Source organism: Spinacia oleracea, chromosome 6 (assembly GCF_020520425.1).
Source record: "Spinacia oleracea cultivar Varoflay chromosome 6, BTI_SOV_V1, whole genome shotgun sequence".
Classification (NCBI taxonomy): Eukaryota; Viridiplantae; Streptophyta; class Magnoliopsida; order Caryophyllales; family Amaranthaceae; genus Spinacia; species Spinacia oleracea.
In genome coordinates, this window is record NC_079492.1 from 116,974,501 (window position 1) to 116,996,902 (window position 22,402).

Consider the following 22,402-nt stretch of genomic DNA (forward strand, 5'->3'; position numbering starts at 1 on the left):
AAGCATGTAAACATACCATAAAAGAAGTGGTACTACTAATATGGATCTATCATAAATGGACAACGGTGTAAGTAAAGAAAAACGGAGGAAGTATTTATTTTATTTTTTCAAGGGAACGAACATAAAATTAGCATTTGATTCATTTTCTCTACGAAGTATAAAAAGAGTTGTTTCCTACGGAGTATAATGTTTAAATGAATTCTTTTTATTTATTAAAAGAACATTAACACAATGAGAAACTTTAAGAAAAAGGGTAAATATTGAGACAGTTAAAACATTGGTTTTTCAAAGAAACTATATTATATAGATATATTTGACCTTATGATTAATAGTTGTCATCCCTATTATGGAGTACTACGTAGTATGGATGATGATAACAACGAATTGATTTATATAATTAATTGAGTAGAGTACAACATCAATTAATGTGAGTTGTATCAAATTAGTTACAATATGATATCAAACATTGAATGATTATAGCTTCATGGGTTCAAAACTAAAAATGAATATGTAGTAAGAAATACATTATATAGTATGTCGGCTGTGAACATAGTTAAGTTATTGCAGATATAGCTACATCGCCTTGAGAAAAAACTCCATACGTATATGTGTGAAAATATCATTGCCTTTGAATTTAAAAATAATATAGACAAATTGAGAATCTAGACTTGACATCACATGACCCAAATCATGCAAATCACATCAATTTTCTATGGAGGTGAAAACAAATGGCTTAAATTAATTGGGAGGAAAAAAAACCCTCCTTTCTTTATTCTCTCCCTTTTGGCCCCCTTTTTCTACTAACTTCACCTATAAATAGTGAGCTCATGCAACTACCTAAAGGGTAAATAAGTTTATTTGATACAATCACATAAATCCCCCATTCTCTTCCCCTTCTCCCGAGTTCCAACCCAACGCCCAACACAAGGGTCGTTTTTGCACAAACCTTCCCTCGTATAAATTTTCAACAAATTCAACGACAATACTTGAAAAAATGACCTGAATGTGCAAAAAATTTCCCCAAAATTTAAAACTCAAACAAAATTTTCAAAAACTCAAAACAATAAATTTCATCGCTAAATAACGATATTTAGCAACATTTTGGTGACATTGTCTCATATAAGTGTTTCTCCACCGCCTCCCCTGTAGAACACACAACAAAGTCCAACCTTGCAACCCAACAATTCTTTTGCATTTGTGATATTTCCTATCCCCAAAAACCCAAATAAAAAAATAATAAAAGAATAAATTATTGCCTTGTTATCAGCTCACCGGCTTCTTTAAGTTTGAACAGATCAACTCCTCCCCATATAACATCTTCACATCTATCCCGTGAGACGTGATCTTCTCTTCTACTTCCCTCCTTTGACACCTTACAATTTCCTCCATCTTTAATCCTATTTTTTTTTTTAAAAAAAATAAAAAAGAAAACTCGAAAATAGGACATCTCTCAAATTTATAGCCATAAAAAAATATATAGAGTTTCCACAAAAATAGCAATGGCAACCTGTGGAAGCTTAAGACACATCTTTGAGAACACAATTGTACCAGAAAACAACCACTCCTCTTCCTCTACCTCTACCTCTTCCTTGATAGACTCTCTCTCTCCTTGGAATCATATCAAAACTATCAAACCACATCCTGATCACTCTTTCACTGAGATTTTCGGCGAGCTTCATTTCAAAGAAACCCATCCCAACCCCACATCGTCATCACTGTCGTCGTTTTTCCCACCACCGTCGTTGTCCTCATCATCATCAGTACCAGCAGCATTTCCTATTGACTTAGTTAATTCAGGTAGTTCTGTTATAGACAAACAGCAGGATGAGAAGAGTTATTCGTCTAATGATGGGTATTCGCGAGCACCATACCATCGGAAGAGCGAAAGTTTCTCGTCTCTGAACTCTGACAGCCTGCAGTTGTGCACTGAAGGGCTCGGTTCTGAGAGCTTGGGTGATGTGGAAGATTTGTTAATGGAGGTTCAGAACACAAAGAGTCATGATGATGAAAAAGTGCTTGTCAGAAGACATTCAAGTGATTGTTACTGCAGGAAGATGAGAGTTAACGAAAAGACCATGTTCCCTCCGCCTATACCTTACATTGGACAGGCAGGAAAACCCTCTGTTTCTTTTCAGTCTTACAGACAAGATGGGAGATTTGTGTTGAAGGAGGTTAGGATACCCACACATGAGTGTCTTCAAGCTAGTAGGGAAGATGGACGGCTTCGTTTAAGCATTGTCCAACCAGGCAATGATGAAGAAGAAGAAGAAGAAGAAGAAGAAGATGATGAAGATGATGATGACATCGCTGCTGATGACGATGATATTGTTGTTGAGGGTGATGATGGCGGAGAAGGAGAGATGGATGATATTGAAAGGATAGAAGATGGTGTAGAAGAAGAGACACAGATAAGAGATGGTGTTAAAGGAGGAAGATGAAGTTATTACAGTTAGGGATGATTTTGTGAGAAATTCGTAAGGTCTTGCTTGCAGCCTGCCGGAGTCAATAGGTTTCAAAATTTGTGTTCTTTCCCTCTGTTCAGATTTACTAAACAAGAGGATAGCAGCAACAATAATTGATCCTCTTCATTAGTACTGTAGTTTTTGTACACTAACCCTTATTACTACAATTCTATAATGCTAACCTAGATGAAACTGAAAGTATTAAAATAAAGCTGAAAGACAGATGATATTTCAGACACTATTAAATTATGCCAATATTGCCGCTAAATCCCTTAATCCTCATTCGTCATTGAGTCGCGATAAAAGTATCAGACTCATCAGAAGCATCAATCTGATTCAAGTTTCAGGTTATCACTGCAGGTGAATTAGGAACAATAGTCTCAATTCAGAACCAGGATTCAACTGACTAGCATCAACAAAGCCTAAATGGTACATTAAGATTTAAGAACAAGACAGCAACATATGTGCACGAATTTGTACATTAAGACTAGTTAAGTAGTTAGGAATTCATGTACAGTCGCCAAAAGAACAGCAGTACTTTTTTCATTATAAGCATTACAAATTTTCAACCAATAGAGATCAGAAAGTTACTTCTACTTTCTAAAGTCACATTTATCCTCACTCTTGTGTTTTAAAGAATTTGTGATAAAGCCAATTACATGATACTTCCAAGTGGCATTTGGCACAAAAACTTTCTCATCTCTGACTCTGCACCTTTCTTAATAATCAATCAGTAATTGACTGAAAGTTTGTGTGCATGTGTACAAATTGACATAATTAAAAAAAAATCACAATAATAAAGAAAAAAGAAATTCCGAGTGACAAGAATAGAATCAGTGACACACATGCTGACGATTATATTATATGCATTCCTATAGTAGACAGCTGACAATAGAAAGTTCATTTTTAAACAAAGGACGATGTAGGTAACATCCTATGTTTTTAGGACTCTCTTCATTATTTGCCATGTAAGTGAAGACTTTTTGTACAGGATACAACAGCGAAGTCCAACAATTGGACACATACTCATGTCGGACATGAGCACCCATATCAAAGTTACACGGGTAATATTTTGACAGAGTCCGACAACAGTTCACTCAAGGAACAAATACGTCCTGCTCCTCCAATCACAGCTGAAAGGAGGAAAAACAAGGATCTCAGGACTCCAACAAGATGTGTTAGGCAAAGTAGTATCAAGGTTCCACGGCTCGAGTCTTGAGAATTGAGATAGGATATGACTCTCATGGCTATTAAAATCACAAGTCCAATCGAATGGGACGGGTGACAGATAGCATGAAAACAGTACTTACAATTTGACGAATAATGTACGACGGAGAACATAATTACATAAAATGGAACAGTGGAAACCTTTTTTCTTTATTTTCTGGATAAGAAAATCTTGTTCTACCTATGAAATCAGAATTTGCAACACTTAGGTAATCCTACAAGCTAAAGAATAACAAACATGGACATAAAGTTACGGTCCGAAAGAATTCAAATGCATAAATGATCATCCTAAAAGAGCAAAAGCATCCGATTTTGTAACCACAGGTCGGAGGAGAGTTGATTCCAGACTTCCAGCAAAAGCAGAAAATATGTATGTTTAAAGTAAGTGGAATTGGAGGCTGAATTGCCATCACAAAGCGATTTAGCAATAACTAGCAAACAAAAGAAAAAGGTTGACATCACTTGGCACCTCAACAATTGAAGCATTGGTAGACCACAATACCACATACTATATCACGTTTCGATTCTTTGTAAAGAAAAGTTTAAAGTGAAATTGATGAGATGCTTTGAGATATTGCTTTGAATCCTCCCATCTCATTCAACACAAACCCACAAATTTAAAATGTATAAGAAAATCTTTTAGCTAGAGAAATATCGCATCTTTCGTATAGGGGTCCAGGATAATCGAAAATTTTGGAGTAATGCAGAGTGTGTGTGTAATGTTTTGCATATATACTCTCTTATCTACAACCTATAGGATGATTATGGATTACGTCGAATGACATAAGTGGATAAACCACACAAATATAACACTCTCCATCCATACGTAATCGTCACATATCTTAGTTTAGTATGTTCGGAAAGTTATCACCTTCCCAAACCATAATAGTTTATTACAAGGATGTCCCTAATTATTAAGTCTGTGGTGCAAACTAATAAAAGATCATACCAATGATCTGTTGGTTAAGTGGTGATTGGGGCTGAACTTGGTAGAGATGACTGCATGTTCAATCCCCCACAACAGCAATTGAGAGGGGATTGGAACATATCCATCCAAAACTCGTTCCGAATCTGGATTAACCCTAAGGTGAACTAGGTGGTAACACTAAAAAAAATGAACTTAATTACGAAGGGTTGGGATATAATGACGGGAGTCAAAAATTCTAATTGTAAAACTATCTAAGTCTTCTTTTAGACTCGTGAACATGAAGGAATACCTAGGCCCTAGGGGAACTATCCGCTCAGGGAGGAGGCATGTTTCTATTTTGACATGAAGCCATGAAGGAAGACCTACGGGAAGTCGGGAACTATCCTAGTTTAACAGGATCTTACTACCTTTTAGAAAAGCAAGGTTGTAAATACAGAGTAACTACATATAGAAATATGACACTTGAGAGTAGAGAGTCACAAGACTAGAGTCCAGAGTGACTCTTTCTAGTTTATAAATGATTTCTTATGTTAGAGTAACTTTCGAGCATGTTTGGTATAGTGTTTTTAATTGAATCAATTAACTATTTTTATTACTTCATGTTTGTTATAAGAAGTGGCTAACACAATCCTTTCCTAAGGGTAGCCACTACCATCATTTGTTACATCTCCCAACTCTATGGTAACAAAATTGGTCCCCTCATCAAACAACTTATAATGGTAATAGTTAACAATACCCTTTCCCTTCTTATTTATTTATTTTCTTTCCATTTCTTTTCCTAAATTTATACCAAACATTTCTGTAGGAGAACTGAGACGTCCTCTTCCGGTACTTGCTCCTTAAAAGTTTATACCACATAATGACATTATTGCGTGACAAAGTTTCAATCATCACCGTTAACCCGCACCTCTAAGTGATCGGGTCAGAGCTTGACATGCTCAGCAATAATGTTAACAAAATGAAGCTAAAATAAACAAACAGAAACATGTAGCAGTATCAATCATCTCGGGAATTGTGCATAGAATAAGTCGGTCAGATATCTAAATTCAGCAGTCACAGCAGAATTGAGCAATTCTAGACAGCCCATTGGGACTCACTCCAAAATAATTGGGCCAATTGAAAAATAATTAAACACTTGACGTAAAAAAAGCACAGAACAGATATTAAATGAATGGAATAGCAAATCATGAATTTCAATCAAATATTTGAAAGTGCATCAACATGAGGAAACCCCTGAAAGTATCATCTATAAGTTTATCCATGACGTCACTTACGGATCGTTTAAAAATTTGTTAATACTACCCGCCTATTGTAAGTCGGCATAAGGGATTTATTCATTTTTTAGAAGGAAACTTATTTTATTATATAAAAAAAGAAGGAAATTCATGAATAGGTATTGCCACCATCCAATGTAAGGAGCACCTTGTACAACTCTGGACGACGATCTCGAAATACTCCCCAGCTACATCTCTTGTACTTTAATTTCTCCAAATCAAATTGAGCAACAAGGACTGCTTCCTCTTTGTCATCAGCAGTAGCAATAATTTCTCCAGTGGGGCCTATTTAGAAGATTTCCAACTTCATAAGTTATTTGAATACATTAAAAGCTTTGAATTCAAATAAAATGAAAGAAGCTTCTAAAAATGTATTAGTACCTGCTATGAAGGAGTTCCCATAAAAGGTGATCTCACTTTTACCATGCTCAGTCTCAATTGTCTCCTTTCCAATGCGATTAGAAGCCACTAATGGTACCTGAAGTTATAAAATATGTAAGTTAATCAATTCTGATCAATTTTAGGCTGGCAGTAATCTCAACACTGTTTCCTAGAGAAATGTCCAAATCCATAAACGGCGTATTTCAGAAAGGACATATTTGTACACAAAATTTCACCACCGACTGAAATCCTGAATCAGTAAAAAGAATTTTCTACATTTATCAACCCTGAATGGACAGCAATGATAGAAAAAAATATAGAACCAGAGTACGACTATCATTAATAAACCGAGATCATCAATAGGATGAGGAAACACACAAGAACTGGGTTACACTAGCTTAGAAATTAAGAATTGGCAGAAACTGAATTGCACAAGCTCACGTACCAAATTAGCGCCTGCATGTCCCTGCATCACTCGCTTCCAGTGTTCACGAGAATCAAGTCCTTCATCTTGGGGTTCAGAACCAATTGCTGTGGGGTAGAACAATATCTCTGCACCTTGAAGTACCATTGCTCGGGCTGTCTCCGGGAACCACTGATCCCAACAGATTCCTACATACACCAGTACATTGGATTATTGGGAAGGCTGCAAAAAGTTTCACTTGCATTTATGAAACCTTGGATTCCCTTAGGGAAAATCCAAATACGGATCGAATCAGGAGGCTAGAAAAGCCCATTTATGCATGCACACGTCTAAATTCGAGAAAATACAGAATATGCGAAAAAATTGACTTACCAACTCCAATTTTGGCAAATTTCGTTTGGAAGACCTGTACCCCACATTTACAAAAGAAGTTTGTAAGTGTTATTACAGATTACAGATTAGAAATCCAAGCATTGAACGGAACTCAGAAGATAAAAAGCCAAATGCATACACTCAAATGGGTGCAAAATATATTTCCAACCATTTTATATCCCCCAGTAACTACTCACTAAATATTAACATAGAAAAGTGCGGAGGTTGTGCTTATAGCAAATTGGAACTGTTTTAGCGTAACAACTATTTTACCAGTTTGAGAAATGTAATATTTCCCCTTCTAACTTTACACATTCATCATCTTACCTTCGGATCTTTACTTAATGTGAATAAGTAACGTCTTTTTTTCTTACCATTCAGAAAATTATAACACAAAAACATAAACATTCAATGATGACGTTGGACATATCAAACTGACAAATCAATTTCAAGAGCAAAACCAAGAGATAAGAATACAGCTGAACTTCAATATGACTATTTAAAAGTAGCCTGGGATCTAGTGATCTCAAATTTGAGCATGTAAGCCCTAAACTAGGCATTAATATCCAACATGAGAATAGGAGCCCACCTTGAAGCCAGTGTCACCGGGATTGAAATAGAATTTCTCCTCATAACCTACAGTGTGAAATAGGGTGTTAACAAAATTGGCAAAAATAAAGAAAAAGGATAATACATAATACCATGGAAACCTTCCTAAAACACCGTGAAAAGTAGTACAAAAGGGAAAAGAGGTGGCAAAGTGGGAACAAGGGGAAAAAAGAGAGAGGGTTGAACATTCTATATACCTGGCCCATCTGGTATATGAGACTTGCGATAAAGTCCAAGATCAGTTCCATCAGCATCAACAACCGCAACTGAATTATAATGAGCATTGTTCGCCTCTTCAAAGAAGCTAACCGGTATCACTACCCCCAGCTCTTTTGCCAGTTTCTGCATCCTGTCAGTAACCGTAAGCAGCACCATTTAATTTCAATAATCCAAGTGAAGGTCCACACAGCACCACCTAAGATGTAAAAAACTTATACAATGCTCTCAAAAGTTTCTGAGATTACACGACACTAAATTCATGACCGATTAGTACCATGAAGAGAAAATCACTCAAGGCTTGCCTAAGAGATCCAGTGACATGACGATTAAAGAAAATATATTAAGGCTCAACCAAATAGGAAAAAAAATCTGCTTTTTTATGTAGATGGTGACTTCATACAAATTTATTCATTCAGGGAAATGATTTTAAATCAAAATGGCTCTTAAAACCTCTTCGCTTCCTTTCCATGAAGTAGAAGATGTTCTTCCCTTTGTCGTCCCGTTATCGCTTTTGGGTCAATTGGAAACAACCTCTCTGCAATTGCAGGGGTAAGGTTGCGTGCACCCGATCCCCCCTTACCCCGCTTCTTGCAGGAGCCTCTTTGAGGCAATGGGGTAATGATAATGATGATGAGGGAAATGATTTTACCTAACAATTGTTGGATGGCCCTTGTACGGTTTGGCTCTCTGGAAAAAATCTTCCCTTTGGGCTTGACAAAAGTAATAACCTTCAAAGAGTTCCTGAAATATGAACAAAAATTAAAGCACACCACACGGATGAGGATGCGACAGGGTGTACCTCACAAGGATAAACCCGGGGGAGGGGGTTAAATAGCAGAAGACAATGGTAGATAAGTGCCAATATCTACTTAACGACTAGAGATCCACACAGAACTCAAGATGGCCGCCAGTTCAGCAAAATTTATCACATGCTAAGTTAAACACACCTGGATAAGGATAATATTTGCACCCTTTTTATGAGCAGCTCTCACAAGCCTGCATAGAGAAGTAAAACAATATACAAGGTAAACAGCAATCCAAAACCATAAATAACATCACAATACTAGTAATAATGATGGCACTCTAGTTCTTATCTCCCGTTACAGTTGAAAAGCTCAGAGGGGAGAAGGAGATTAACCAACAAAAGAGAGCTCAAACTTATATTCTGCATCAGTTCATCACAGTTGAAAAGATCAAAAGAGCAACAGATGGATGAAACTCACAGGAAGAATACGATCGCAGCTTTACTATGTTTTCGGTTCACCATGCAATAAGGATGCAAGAGAGGAAAAATGAGAAAACTCTTCAGTATCTGATTTGTCAAGTAAATCAACGTCTGGAGATGCTCTAATTAAAAACTGCAAGGTATCACTACCAACCTAAAAGTCTCCTACTTCCAACTACTTATCATTCTATCTATAAGTTATGCTTGTCGAATCCCTTATGGTCTTATACTCTTATGACTTAGGGTTTAGTAATTAGTAACTACGGGAGCACTCTTGTTGAAAACTGCAGGGTATCACTATACAACCCTCAAAAGTCACCGACCTTCAGCTAGTTATCTTCTCTTCTACTGAGTTCTAACAGTATGCTGCTCAAAGACGTGCAATCCTCAACTTTAGATACTCATACGAAGTATTTCTTATACTAATCAAGAGAGCACTCCTTTTCTATATTCGTTGATTCATTTTTGGTTTACACGTCTTCAGGAAGATAAGCAGCCATAATAAGTTATGCTTGTCAATTGAGTCTGTGATTTTGGATTAGCTCTTGGGGTTTCAGGTTGTTTTACTCTCTTTCAAACAGTAGACTTTTTACTGACTCCAGGATATCACATACAACCTCAAAAGTCACCTATATAAAGCTCCTTATCATCTTTTTATGAGTGAAACAGCATGAACATAAAGTGGGCATTTATTATGATATAGATAATTCAACGATTCAGATTAACCAATAATATATAGTTATGCACATTAATTGTTCCTTTTGACAAAACCTATAATGCTAAAGTTTTCACTTTTGAAAAACAAATTCGCATAGGTCCAATCTAAGTCCAATTTAGTTCAAATAAGTTCCACTTAAGATACATAAATGCATTTTAAGTATTGTTTGGTAAATGGGTATTTAAAAAAGGGTCCTGCAGGGTTTAGGAGAGAGAATGGAGAAAGAAGCAGGAAACCATGGAAACCCAACCAAATCAAGCAAGGAAAGAGACCTACTGTCTAGATCCAATAAAAAACATAAGAGGAAAATCACTCATCTAATCTTCGAAAGAAATGCCTCAACGGACGAACAGATGATTGAAGCTGAGGAGACCAATAGAGTTGAAACTGAAATCTCAAAATCAATCTCACGAAACCCTAACCAACCCTCATTTAGAGATATGTTAAGAGGAGAGAATCTGCAGCAAACCTCTTCACAATTCGAAGGGGCAGCAAACAGCGATGATGAGGATGTTTCTGATGATGATATTGCACCGGAAGACCTCGAATTGGATGACAAATGCCCAGTAATACTGCTCACCAAGGAAGAGAAAGCAAAAAATGAGACAACCATGGAGAAACTCATTAATCATCAAGATGTTTGATGGCAATCTAGGCTACATGGGGCTAATGCGTCGCCTAAAGAAGAAATGGAGCATCAAGGGGGAGCTCTCCCTCACTGATATTGGATGCAAGTACTTCATAGCACGGTTCACGAATAAGGCAGATTACAATTATGTACTCACTCAAGGCCCTTGGATGTTGGATGATAACTATCTAACAATTAGAAAATGGGTTCCCAACTTTGTACCCGACGAAGCTCCAATCAAGGTCCTACGGCATGGGTGCGAATCCCGAACATATCCGTGGAATACTTCGATATCAGTTTCCTCAACAAAATTGGTTCGAAGATTGGGAAGGTCATGCGAGTTGATAAATCAACGGCTCAGGCAGAACGTGGACAATTTACGAGATTAAGTGTCGAAATTGATCTGTCTAAGCCTCTACTCTCGAAATTTTGGCTTAAGGGACGCATATGGAGAGTCCAATATGAAGGGATTCGAATGTTGTGTTTTAAATGCGGAAAATTGGGACATACAAGGGAAGATTGTTCAATGCACATCCAAGATATGAATTTGGAGGTCGTGGAGATCAATAAACAGTTAGAACATACATCGATCAAGGATCAAACACATCACCATAAACCAGAAGAACATGAGGAATTTGGCTCTTGGATGCTGGTCAAGAAGCCGGTGAGGAAACGTCCTACAAAGCAGGGTAACACTAATAGTGGGGCCAACACCACCGCTAATGGTGGTTCCAAGGTGTCGGGCAAAGAGGTGGTACAAGCTAACCAATCGGGCTTGAAAACAGGCCCACATCCTCACGCCAATCAAGGCGAAAATAATGGGAAAGGGTCAAGATTTGCGATTCTTGTTGAGCAAGGAGATAAGGAAGGTGAGTATAATCAGGAGTCCAGTAAGATTACAATAGAACAAGATAATCAAGAATTTGGAAATACTGAAAATTCCCCTCCAACGGTTGATTTGGGTGTTAATTCACAGAATATCTCTTTCACACTTGGAAATATTCCTAAGCATCACACAAAATCTAAACCTTCGATAATTATCACCCAAACTTACCAACAAAAGAGGACTCCAGTCAAGCAAGGATCTCTCAATGCCTTATTCGAGTTGAACAATAACATTTCGAAGGAATGTGTAGTTACCAAAATCCTAACCCGAACAACTGGTAAAGAAAACTCGTTGATATTTGGAGAAGCACACACTCAGGATCTCGAAGCTATCACACAAAGCAACAAGAACCCTTTGATCTCACACATGTCTCACCAACACCTAGACATCCTGAAGGTGAAGATCCCCCCGGAAAAAACGGTGTTTGTCAGTCAACCAATGGAGAAACCCTACTTGGGAGTAGCGACCCCCCTGACCCATGTTTTGGAGGTGAGAATAGACTCATACCTACCACCAATCTCGAACCCACCGGACTCGGTGGTTACAATGATGCTCCCCAATGAGGTCCAAAGACTCATTAGGATGATTAATCAAGCGTATACCCTTCCCTCGATTCCTATGTCTATGGAACAAAGAACCCCCAATTTGGCTCCGGACTCACTTCCAATTTCATGCATGGTTTGGAATGTTCAAGGTGCTGGAAGTCGAACATTCATGTCAGCACTCAAAGATCTAGTGAAAACCCATCAACCTAATGTCCTAGCACTAGTAGAAACCCATATGGGTGGAGCACAAGCCGTGAAAATTGCTTCAATGTTGGGTTACACAGGGCACTCAAGAGTCGATGCTATGGGCTTTAGTGGGGGTATATGGATTTATTGGAGACCTGAAGTTGTTACTGTCGAACCAATAATCAAACATCATCAACATATCACTATGGACATTAAACGAGTAGGGGCCATGCCCTGGTATTTCACTGCGATATACGCTAGCCCGGATCCCTCCAAACGTCGAGAACTATGGAAGGAACTCCAGGAATTTGCTACTACTCACAATCGACCATGGTTACTAGCGGGAGATTTTAACGATACTAGATTCCCTTCTGAGCGAAACACTTCGTGCAATGAAAGAAACAGAAGATCTGCGAGATTCAACGAGTGGATCGAGGATATGGACCTGCTAGAGCTTGAATTCTCAGGAGCCAGTCATACTTGGGCGCGAGGTCTAACACCAGAAACTCGACAAAGTGGCAGGTTAGACAGAGCTCTTTGTAACAGTTCTTGGGGGTTGAGATTTGAGAATGCAAAGGTCAAGCACTTACCAGCCTTTCAATCTGATCACTGCCCAATCTTCATATCCCCTAATAGATTTGTCCCCCTGCAAGCGATTAATCGTCCATTCAGATTTCAAGCATCGTGGCTCACTCATGAGAACTTCCAGGAATTTGTGGGGGAAAAATGGAATAGTCACTAGACCCTTATTCCAACTTTAACCCATTTATCCAAAGAGTTACAAGAGTGGAACAAACAGGTTTTTGGCAACATCTTCAAGCAAAAACGAATCCTCATGGCTCGTCTGGAAGGCCTTCAAAAAACCTTGGCTAATCGTTCAGATAGGGGTTTAATTAAACTGAAGGCCAAAATCAGAAGAGAACTTGACATGATCCTTGATAGAGAAGAGCTTCTATGGTATCAAAAATCGAGAGTAGATTCAGTAGAATGGCTAAGAGATGGCGATAGAAATACAACTTTTTTCCACTTGAGCACGATCGTTCGACGTTGGAAAAACAAAATTACAGCATTAAAAGGAGATGATGGGGAATGGATTAATGACAATGAGGGCGTCAAAAACCAAATTGTACGCTATTTCTCAACATTGTTTACAGATGAGGGGGACATGGAGGTAAACAATATCCCCAAGACGTGTTCAATGAACTGTCGAGAAGGGATTGGGATTATCTCTCCCAATCTTACACTAAATTAGAGGTGGATTTAGTGGTAAAGAATATGGGCAGTTTGAAAGCGCCAGGCTTGACGGATACCAAGCATTGCTCTTCCAAAAAAATTGGGAACTTGTCGCCTTGAAGGTGTACGACTTGGTTTTTAGAGTGTTGGAAGGGAAGGGCATTCCAGATTCACTTAACGATATTCACATTGTGCTTCTTCCGAAAGTAGATAATCCAGAGTCAGCTTCACAATTCCGCCCTATTGGCTTATGTAACGTAATATACTAAATCATTACAAAGGTAATCATCAATCGTTTAAAGCCAATTTTGCCTGTTCTGATATCAAACACACAATCGAGCTTTGTTCCAGGGAGGCAAATCACTGACAACATCGTTATAGTTCAGGAGGTTCTTCATACTATGAGAAGAAAACAAGGTGCAAAAGGTTTGATGGCTATCAAAATAGACTTCGAAAAAGCGTACGACAGGCTATGTTGGTCTTTCATTCGAGACACCCTTCTGCAAATGAATCTCCATATCCTTATGATTAATGTCATCATGGAATGCGTAACAACAACCTCCTTAAAGGTACTATGGAACGATGAGCCTTCTCAAAGCTTTAAACCGACCCGTGGCATTCGACAAGGGGATCCCCTATCACCATATCTATTCGTTATGTGCATGGAGAGATTGTACCAGACCATTGAAGAGGCGACAGTGCATAAAAAATGGAAACCGATTAGGGCAAGTCGAGATGGACCTTTACTCTCGAACTTGTTCTTTGCGGATGATATAATTCTTTTCGCAGAAGCTGACTTGGAGCAGGCAGCAGCGATTCACGATTGCTTAAATCGCTTTTGCCAAGTTTCTGGCCAGAAGGTAAGTCTAGCGAAGTCTCAAGTTTATTTCTCCAATAACCTACCTCTAGAACGTCAAGAAGAAATAAGTGCAGCACTTGGTATGGCTAGAACAGACGACCTAGGGTTATACCTAGGCATGCCAACAATAACTAGTAGGGTGACGAAGGAGACTTTCAGCTACTTGTGTGAAAAAATTGATCGCAGACTTGCGGGATGGAAGACGAAGTATCTCTCATTGGCGGGTCGAATCACGTTGGCCAAATCCACAGTGAATACTTTGGCCTTCTATTTGATGCAAACGGCGAAAATCCCTCGGTCAGTTTGTGATAATATTGACAAGAAAACTAGAAGATTTATTTGGAGAGGGAATGAAGAGAAAAAAGGGACTCATCTAATAGCATGGGAAATGTTGCAAAGGCCAAGGGAACAAGGAGGTATCGAAATTCGATCGGCACGGCAAGCTAATTCAGCTTTCTTAACAAAGCTAGGTTGGAGGGTTCTAACTGAACCCCAGGCACTTTGGTCTCGTGTCCTTCGCGCTAAACATTGCAAGGGGAGATGTGATGTGGACATGTTCAACCCCAAACCAAACATGTCTAATGTGTGGAACGGAATAACGGAAAATGCAAAGCTGTTAGGTGAGGGTACAAGGATAGCAGTAGGGAATGGGGCTCGAACGTTGTTTTGGGACCACAAATGGGCCACAAGCAAACCTCTATGAGCTGACTACTCATGAAGTTCCCATGGAGCTAAGTGGTGCGATTGTCCAAGATATGTGGGAGCAAGATTCTGGTTGGAAATGGGAAAGCTTCGCTCCTTATTTAAGTCAGGATACCTTAAAGCAAATTCAGGCCTTTGCACTCAGAATTGATGACAGTGTTGGGGACTTGGTGTATTGGCAAGGGTCTTCGCAAGGTAAATTTTCTATTAAGCCTGCCTTGACTTTAATGAGACACGAAACAGATTGTATTGATGATGAATGTTGGGAGATAATTTGGAAAACTCCTATACAACAAAGAGCATGAGCATTCTTATGGCTGGCCTGTCACGATCGTATCCTAGGCAATGCTAATAGATTCAAGCGCAAGATGACAGATAATCCAAGGTGTTACATATGTGGAGATGCGGAAGAGACAACTTTGCATATCTTAAGGGATTGCCCTGCTGCCCGCCTAATCTGGAACAAGTTAGGTGGCCCTGCCGAGCAACAAAGCTTTTACCAAGCACACATGAAACAATGGATTACAGCCAATTGCAGTGGTGGTGGTTCAGGCCATGAGGACATTTGGGCCACGTATTTTGGGACTACGCTTTGGTGGTTATGGAGGTGAAGGAACAGCTTTGTTTTTTATCCTAATTTCTCGATGCCACTAGATGTAGGAGCATTTCTTCAGATAAGATTTGATGAGGCTATGTGAGCAGCAGCTAGAGAAGAACAGACCATCAAAGTCATCAGAGTTCAGAAGTATATAAGATGGAAGTCTCCTCAAATTGGGTGGTATGCACTTAACTGTGATGGTGCAGTTAAAGGGGTACCAGGCCCAGCAGGAGGGGGAGGGGTAATTAGAGACCATCAAGGAACCCTTGTTTCAGCCTATCATGCTTACTTTGGCCACTGTGTGGCGTACAAAGCGGAAGTACTAGCACTTGTCAGGGGTGTGGAACTAGCAAAAAGCTTGGACATCAAAAAGCTGGAAATCCACATGGATAACTTGGCCTGTGTACAGTTCCTGAATGGCAAGGAGAATGGAAGAGGTTTGTGCACTCATGAACTAAACAGATGTAGACAGTTGATTGATACAGAAGGATGGGAGGTAATCATCACTCATGTGTTTCGCGAAGGAAATAGGGCGGCGGATTGGCTTGCAAATCACGGCGTCTCCAAAGCTTGCAGGCTCCATATTCTAGATAGTATTCCCGTAGACCTTAGTCGTATTTTAGAAGAGGATGTTAGGGGTGTGGCACTGCCACGCTTAGCTCCTCCATAACTGTAGTTTGTTTTTCTTTTCTTCTGTTTTTTCCTTCCTTTGGAGTTATGCTCTGCCTATGAATCAAAAAAAAAAATGCATTTTAAGTCTAATAAGCTCAACAGCAGCTACTTCACACCTAATATGCTGTATTTAAGGGATCAAATATTCAAATGTTTAACATCTAAGAAGTGATTAGTGCAACTAAAGGCTAACAAGTTCAGATAAGTTTGGTTTAAATCAATTCAATAAAGTTTTCAGGTGAAAATAACAATGTTTCCTCGACACTTTTTGAGACAATAGGAGAAAGGTGGAGTGTGCAATTGAATTCTTTTAATGATGATTGGGAGTTTTGCTTTAATCAGTTTAGACTTAAGAGTTTAGAGTAATCCAGGATTAAACCTAAATTAAGTGCAGCTTCTTTCTGACAATTAACATCCAGGATTAAGGCAGAAAACAAGGCACAACACAGATATTTACTCCCACAAACCAATATTATGTGTTCACTTATCCAACTTTTCTAATTCCATGTACTTGTCACTTTAACATATCGATGTGAAGTTACTTGTTACTTTGAAATTACCAATGATTTACTATGAAACGGTTTTGAATACCGGAGCAATACAATAACTAACAAGTTTTTTATTATGTGGTGCATAAAACTTAATAAAAGGTTTGGTAGACGGTCATCACGGGACTTTCCTCACAAGATTACACATAAAACAATTAGTATGGTCACCATACATTACGACCTACCAAACAGGCGGTAAAAGTAAGTTAAATGCTGAATAGTAAGAGTATTTCCATATTCATATCCAATCTCCCTCAGGAAGCAATAACCTACATAAAAACCAAAGCTCCCTCCACACCCTTTGACAATGATTTCAACCTGAATTCCTTGTACAGCCTAAAATTCTACCGTAAATGAGGTTACGGATACCACTGTTAATTCCAAGCCTTTTAACACATAAAATCAACTGAATTCGCAGAAGTCTTCTGAAATAAAATTTTGCCAATCAACCACAATTTCAAGTAACTGAAATGAAATTAGTTGAATTGAAGTGAACTTAAAGATAATTTGAACAGCATAACGTAAAATAACAAATTCAGCAACAAAAATTTAAACCTAGAATGAAGAATTGAAGCCTGAAAATTCTAGTGTGAACTAAAATTGGGGAAAAGAAAAACCTTTCAGCGGTGGCAACATTTAGAGAGACGTCATCAGAGCAAGCGAACTGGAGAGCAGCCACTGTGACCAATCTTCCTTCCATTTTTGCCCTCCTCAGTTTTCTCTCTCCTCAATAACGCTCACTTGGAGAATGGACAGTGACGCAGGGGTTTAAATCAGGTGAGGGGAGGTATAGGAGAATGAAGTGTAGGTCGGCTTGGTTGACGGTTTTCCGGAGAGGGTGGGGCAATTGTGATGACTGATGCGGTGAAACTAACGGCTATTGGACGACGGTGAAGGAATCGGAATCAATACAGGGAAATACAAGCTTTCTTTTAGATGATTCTTTTTCTCTTTTCCCCTATTTTGATCTTTGCATTTTAAATTAAATTTTAAAATACAAGCTTCCTTACCCTGAACACGAAGCTAGTTTGCAGTTTTGACTTTTGAGTACACCGTAGTAAATTACTAAATTGGCTAAATAGTGTTAGGTTGTTAGCTGTTACATCAAAAAAGACTTTATACAGCCAACCATTCTACTTGTGAATTGTGATCGCACGGAATTAGGACAAGAACAGGGAATAGGGCATGTTTCGAGAGTTGAGTCGTTTTGATCTGAAAATTTTGTACAATCAATTGGCTGTGTTTAGGATGATAGGGAGATCATTTTATGATTAAGTGCACGTAAAAGTTAGTATCATTCGCAAGGCACGAACAAGAATTACAGACGCAGCACCAAATATAACTATTGAGTACATCAGTACATGTAACAACAGTGAACTACCTATGGGTGCAGAAAAATCAGTAAGACTCAGCTGCTGATAGAACGAACAGTCTTATAGAGAATTTGTTTAAAGAGATGATGACAACCCCAGCTTCGTTAAACAGGGCCAACGAATGATTAAGTTGCTCAGGTGAATAGTGACCATCAAACATGTCAGGGATCAGAAATAAGAACTTGCAGTTCACTCTTCAACCTGCAGAATAAAATTTGAACCCATATCCGATTCCTGACGGCGTTAGCTGGGTAACAAATTCCCAGTTCATACGGAATACAATTAGCCAAGAAGAAACACAATCAAATAGGGATTGGCTTAGAAAAAACATGTCATATTAACAAAACAATAGATGATCTTTTTGCCAATCAACCTATTTCCATTCAACAGTATAATGTATATCACCCGCTTTTCACTGCATGTGTAAACAAGGGAATGCCTAACAAAAACCCCACTGTTATTTATCAGATGTGTCTAAGCACTACCCTTGAATAAGAAACCATAACATTCATGAAGCTTTTCAGTCATGGACTTCTTCAGTCTTCTTCGAACCAGATTTGTAGTACCACCCGGCGGCACCCAAAGCAGTGACTAGTCCAGCTATGACAGCATAGTTCCGGTGTTTGTCAGTTGATGTCTTGGGAGCTGAAGGTTCTGGACCACTTGGCTTAACTGCTTCAGTTGCTGGAGCCCCTGAGTTCGGTGCTTGTGTCTCTGCTTGTTTAGGACCCTGATCAATTCACAAAGTGGGAGGGATAAATTAAGATCGACCATTCATAATGTGGGAGAAGATAAATTAAGGTCTACTTGTATCATTCACAAGATTGGCTAACATTCTTAAGAATAAACAAGAACAATGACAAATGTAGTGGAGGTCTGGAGAAATAGTTATGCCGCTTATGCCAAAATGTTGGTTGTGACATTCTGACCAACACTGAAGGAATTGAAATCAGATGACTTCGGTATGTCAATAAAAGGGGCCAGGGGATGATCATACATTGCAAGATTCATCAATGTTACTGGTATCATACAGGTTGCTCAAATAACAAGAACTACTTCAGGTCTACAAGCCCAAACACCCCCGGCTAGTGCGGTTCCTTTATAAAGTATAACGTGGCAGTGTGGCACTCATACGGAGAGGAGAGACCAACAGTTAAAGCAGGTTAATCACATAACAGCGATATACACACTCGGTCTCCAACCCTCCCGTCTCCTCAACTACTTGACAGGACAAACATAATACCAGTTACACACACATCAGAAATGAAATCAAACAAATAAAGGGTACAGACTGAAAACCTGACGAGCAAGCTTTTCCAGCTTCTCCTTCTCCATTTTCTGCAAAGAAATACAAATTGGTATCAGACTTACAGAACCTAGAATCTCATGCCTAGACAAACAAGTACTAAATCATAATAAACGGATTTCGCAATCTCATCATAACAAACCATCTGTTCATCTCCTCCAAACCCCTCATCTCAAGAAGAATGTCCTCAATAGGCATAGTACAGAAATGAATCCATAGAGTAACAAATAATCATAGTTCTAGCGGCTGCAATACTGGCCAATATGCATGGACTCTTAAGTCTTAACTATATTAAAGTAACAAGCATATTCATCATAACAAACCATCTGTTCATCTCCTCCAAACCCCTCATCTCAAGAAAAATGTCCTGAATAGGCATAGTACAGAAATGAATCCATAGAGTAACAAATAATCATAGTTCTAGCAGCTGCAATACTGGCCAATATGCATGGACTCTTAACTACATTAAATTAACAAGCATATTCATTCTACAGAAACCACTCTGATCTTATATACTACAATAGTCTCACTTGAGTTTTGAGAACAAACTAACAAAATAACTCCAATTTTACACACAAGATGGTGAGTTCGAGGTAAGAAATACGAGTTGATCATTTATGAATAAATTAAATACTAATCAGTCTTAAAGATTATATTAGTCAAAAAAAGATGTGCGTTAAAAACTGTGAGCCATCAAGTATGACACAAGATGTACAAAAAATGTGCACAATTGCATCTAACACCTTCAGTCTACACATCAGAGAAAGATACATTATCGAATTGGAAAAACATTGATGGCAGGTTCAACCTCCCAACTTCCAAGATTCTTAAAAATAATCAACAAGGTTATCATCATAATTATATAAGTTGAAGTAAATGCAATACCTTGATGTAGACTGTCTCTGCAGCCTTTTCCTCCTCACCAAGCACCTTGCCGCCACTTGAAAACCTCCTAGATACGTATCTTGCAGCAACTCTTCCTGCCATTTTTTATCACAAGTAGAAATTCAAGAATACACCTGCATACAGACAACATCAGGCCAACATGAGCATTATTTTTATACATCAAATCGATGTAAGATCATAGACCTCATGGTACTTGTCACTGGTGTAGCAGAATGAGTTCAATATTGCATGTGTGAGAGCGTGCCTGTGTGAGAGCGTGTCTGTGTGAGAGCGTGTAAAAATCTAGTTAAATCTTTCAGACTGCAAGTTATGTAAACATTTTGAAAGTAATTGAGCATCAAACCCATAAAGCACAAACGAGCATCTTAACAATCACAAACTCCACGTAACATACAAAGAGTAGTCATATACATAAATAAGCTATGGCATCAGTGATAAGACCCACAGTAGACATCTTTTTGAACAAGGAAATAGTGCAATTGATGCACTTAATAGATTCCTGACTCTTCATAAAAAACAAGGCCTTAAGTGCTAGTTTACCACTATTACAGCTCTTTCTAAATAGGAAACTCACACAAGTGCCAAAATCCCAGCCTCCTTCCAAATTTCAAGTTTGAACAATCCAAAAAAAATAGCATGCAACCGATTGATATACTAGACAATCCATTTAGGATTATTATAGCATAGTAGCTTAAGTAGAGTATAATTCCTCAATAGTCCACATTCAATCCAACCCCGTTAATACGCACATACCTAGAACATTCTCAAGTCACCACTACAGTCCACGTAAATACCTACCTGAAGCAAGTTTTAAACAAGCTTCTATCGCCGCACTAGATAAATTTCAGTGATTAAAGCTTAAGTAAGCATGATTCTTTTCCATCTCTATGACCTTCTATTCACACACACACACACACACACACACACACACTCACACACAACAGCTGCAATTTATCAAAATCCTAAATAAAACAATAAAAAGAAGTAAAGAATAAAAGAACCCATAAGCTATGGTATTTGGCCCCCACATTTCACCTCACATACACATGTTGGATTTTCGTAACCACAACATGGGTACCAGGGTATGGACACTCATTTTAGGCCTAGAAAAGTGTTAAAACAGTTCACAAAATAACCGAGTCTGACACGAGTATCCAAATTCATTGTCCAAAAGTAACCTGAAAGAGCAATCTTCCATTCTTCCCTAGCATTAATCCAGCTAAACTAGAACAATGGCCTAGAAAAGTGTTAAAACAGTTCACAAAATAACCGAGTCTGACACGAGTATCCAAATTCATTGTCCAAAAGTAACCTGAAAGAGCAATCTTCCCTAGCATTAATCCAGCTAAACTAGAACAATCCGACAATAAATCCATTTGCATCACTACAGCACAAACAATCCACACAACATCAAAAGAATCAAACAAAACCCTCTAGCAAGAAACCCGCATTCAGTGCAAATAAACCCATTTGCACATTAGTGTAATGAAAGAAATAAAATCGGCCAGAGTATAGTCCAACAGGCAGCATACCCACACAAAAAATCTGCTCAATAACTTCAACAGCATAGGACCAAATATAAAAGGCAAACAGATTAAAATATACAGCGAAAATGATCATCTATTCCACTGACAAAACCCTAACATTACAACGAAAAACCCAGTAATTTTTACACGGAAATAAATCAAATAAAATGCAGCAACAATAGATTAATCGTTTGAACTGGCGTGAAAAAGTCGGTTATAACAAAAAAAATATTATAATAAATTTCAACAGGAGATTTTCCGAGCTTAAAATCGCACAAAATGCTAATAACAATGTTAATCAGCTGTTAAAAAAAGTCAAGATTAAACTAGCAAACGGAAACCATTAACAAGATAATCAACAAAATCAGGTCAAATGAAGTGGAAAATGCACGAGAAAGAAGAGGATTATTACCCAAGTAATTGCGGTGGAAGTTTTTGGAAGAGAGAGAAAGAGCTAGCTGGTATTCAGGCAGATGGAGAGCGAAATGGAGATGTGAGGGGGTATGTGGTACGGTCAGCAACAATAAGGCGTTTTGCAAAAATAGGGAAAGGGACCATCCAGCCGTTGGCTTCGAGCTATGGATTTGATGCCACC

General features: G+C 38.5%; 3 protein-coding genes across 3 annotated transcripts; 1 reads left to right on the forward strand and 2 right to left on the reverse strand.

Annotated features, from left to right (window-relative positions):
• Nucleotides 1-837: 837 nt before the first annotated feature.
• On the forward strand, nt 838-2,700 carry LOC110796081 (protein FANTASTIC FOUR 3). The gene has a single exon (XM_022001109.2). The coding sequence runs from the start codon at nt 1,500-1,502 to the stop codon at nt 2,436-2,438; it is 939 nt and encodes a 312-aa protein (XP_021856801.2). The 5' UTR covers nt 838-1,499; the 3' UTR covers nt 2,439-2,700.
• A 3,076-nt stretch (nt 2,701-5,776) lies between these two features.
• LOC110796078 (N-carbamoylputrescine amidase) lies at nt 5,777-17,837 on the reverse strand. Its single transcript, XM_022001107.2, has 9 exons — nt 17,314-17,837; nt 8,844-8,892; nt 8,546-8,637; nt 7,875-8,026; nt 7,658-7,704; nt 7,069-7,102; nt 6,718-6,884; nt 6,273-6,369; nt 5,777-6,176 (listed from the first exon to the last, which is right to left on the reverse strand). Exons 1-9 carry the CDS (start codon nt 17,394-17,396, stop codon nt 6,001-6,003), a joined length of 897 nt encoding a protein of 298 aa, XP_021856799.1. The 5' UTR covers nt 17,397-17,837; the 3' UTR covers nt 5,777-6,000.
• A 545-nt stretch (nt 17,838-18,382) lies between these two features.
• LOC110796080 (uncharacterized protein At2g27730, mitochondrial) lies at nt 18,383-22,378 on the reverse strand. Its single transcript, XM_022001108.2, has 4 exons — nt 22,220-22,378; nt 20,261-20,394; nt 19,369-19,407; nt 18,383-18,799 (listed from the first exon to the last, which is right to left on the reverse strand). Exons 2-4 carry the CDS (start codon nt 20,360-20,362, stop codon nt 18,590-18,592), a joined length of 351 nt encoding a protein of 116 aa, XP_021856800.1. The 5' UTR covers nt 20,363-20,394; nt 22,220-22,378; the 3' UTR covers nt 18,383-18,589.
• Nucleotides 22,379-22,402: the final 24 nt, after the last annotated feature.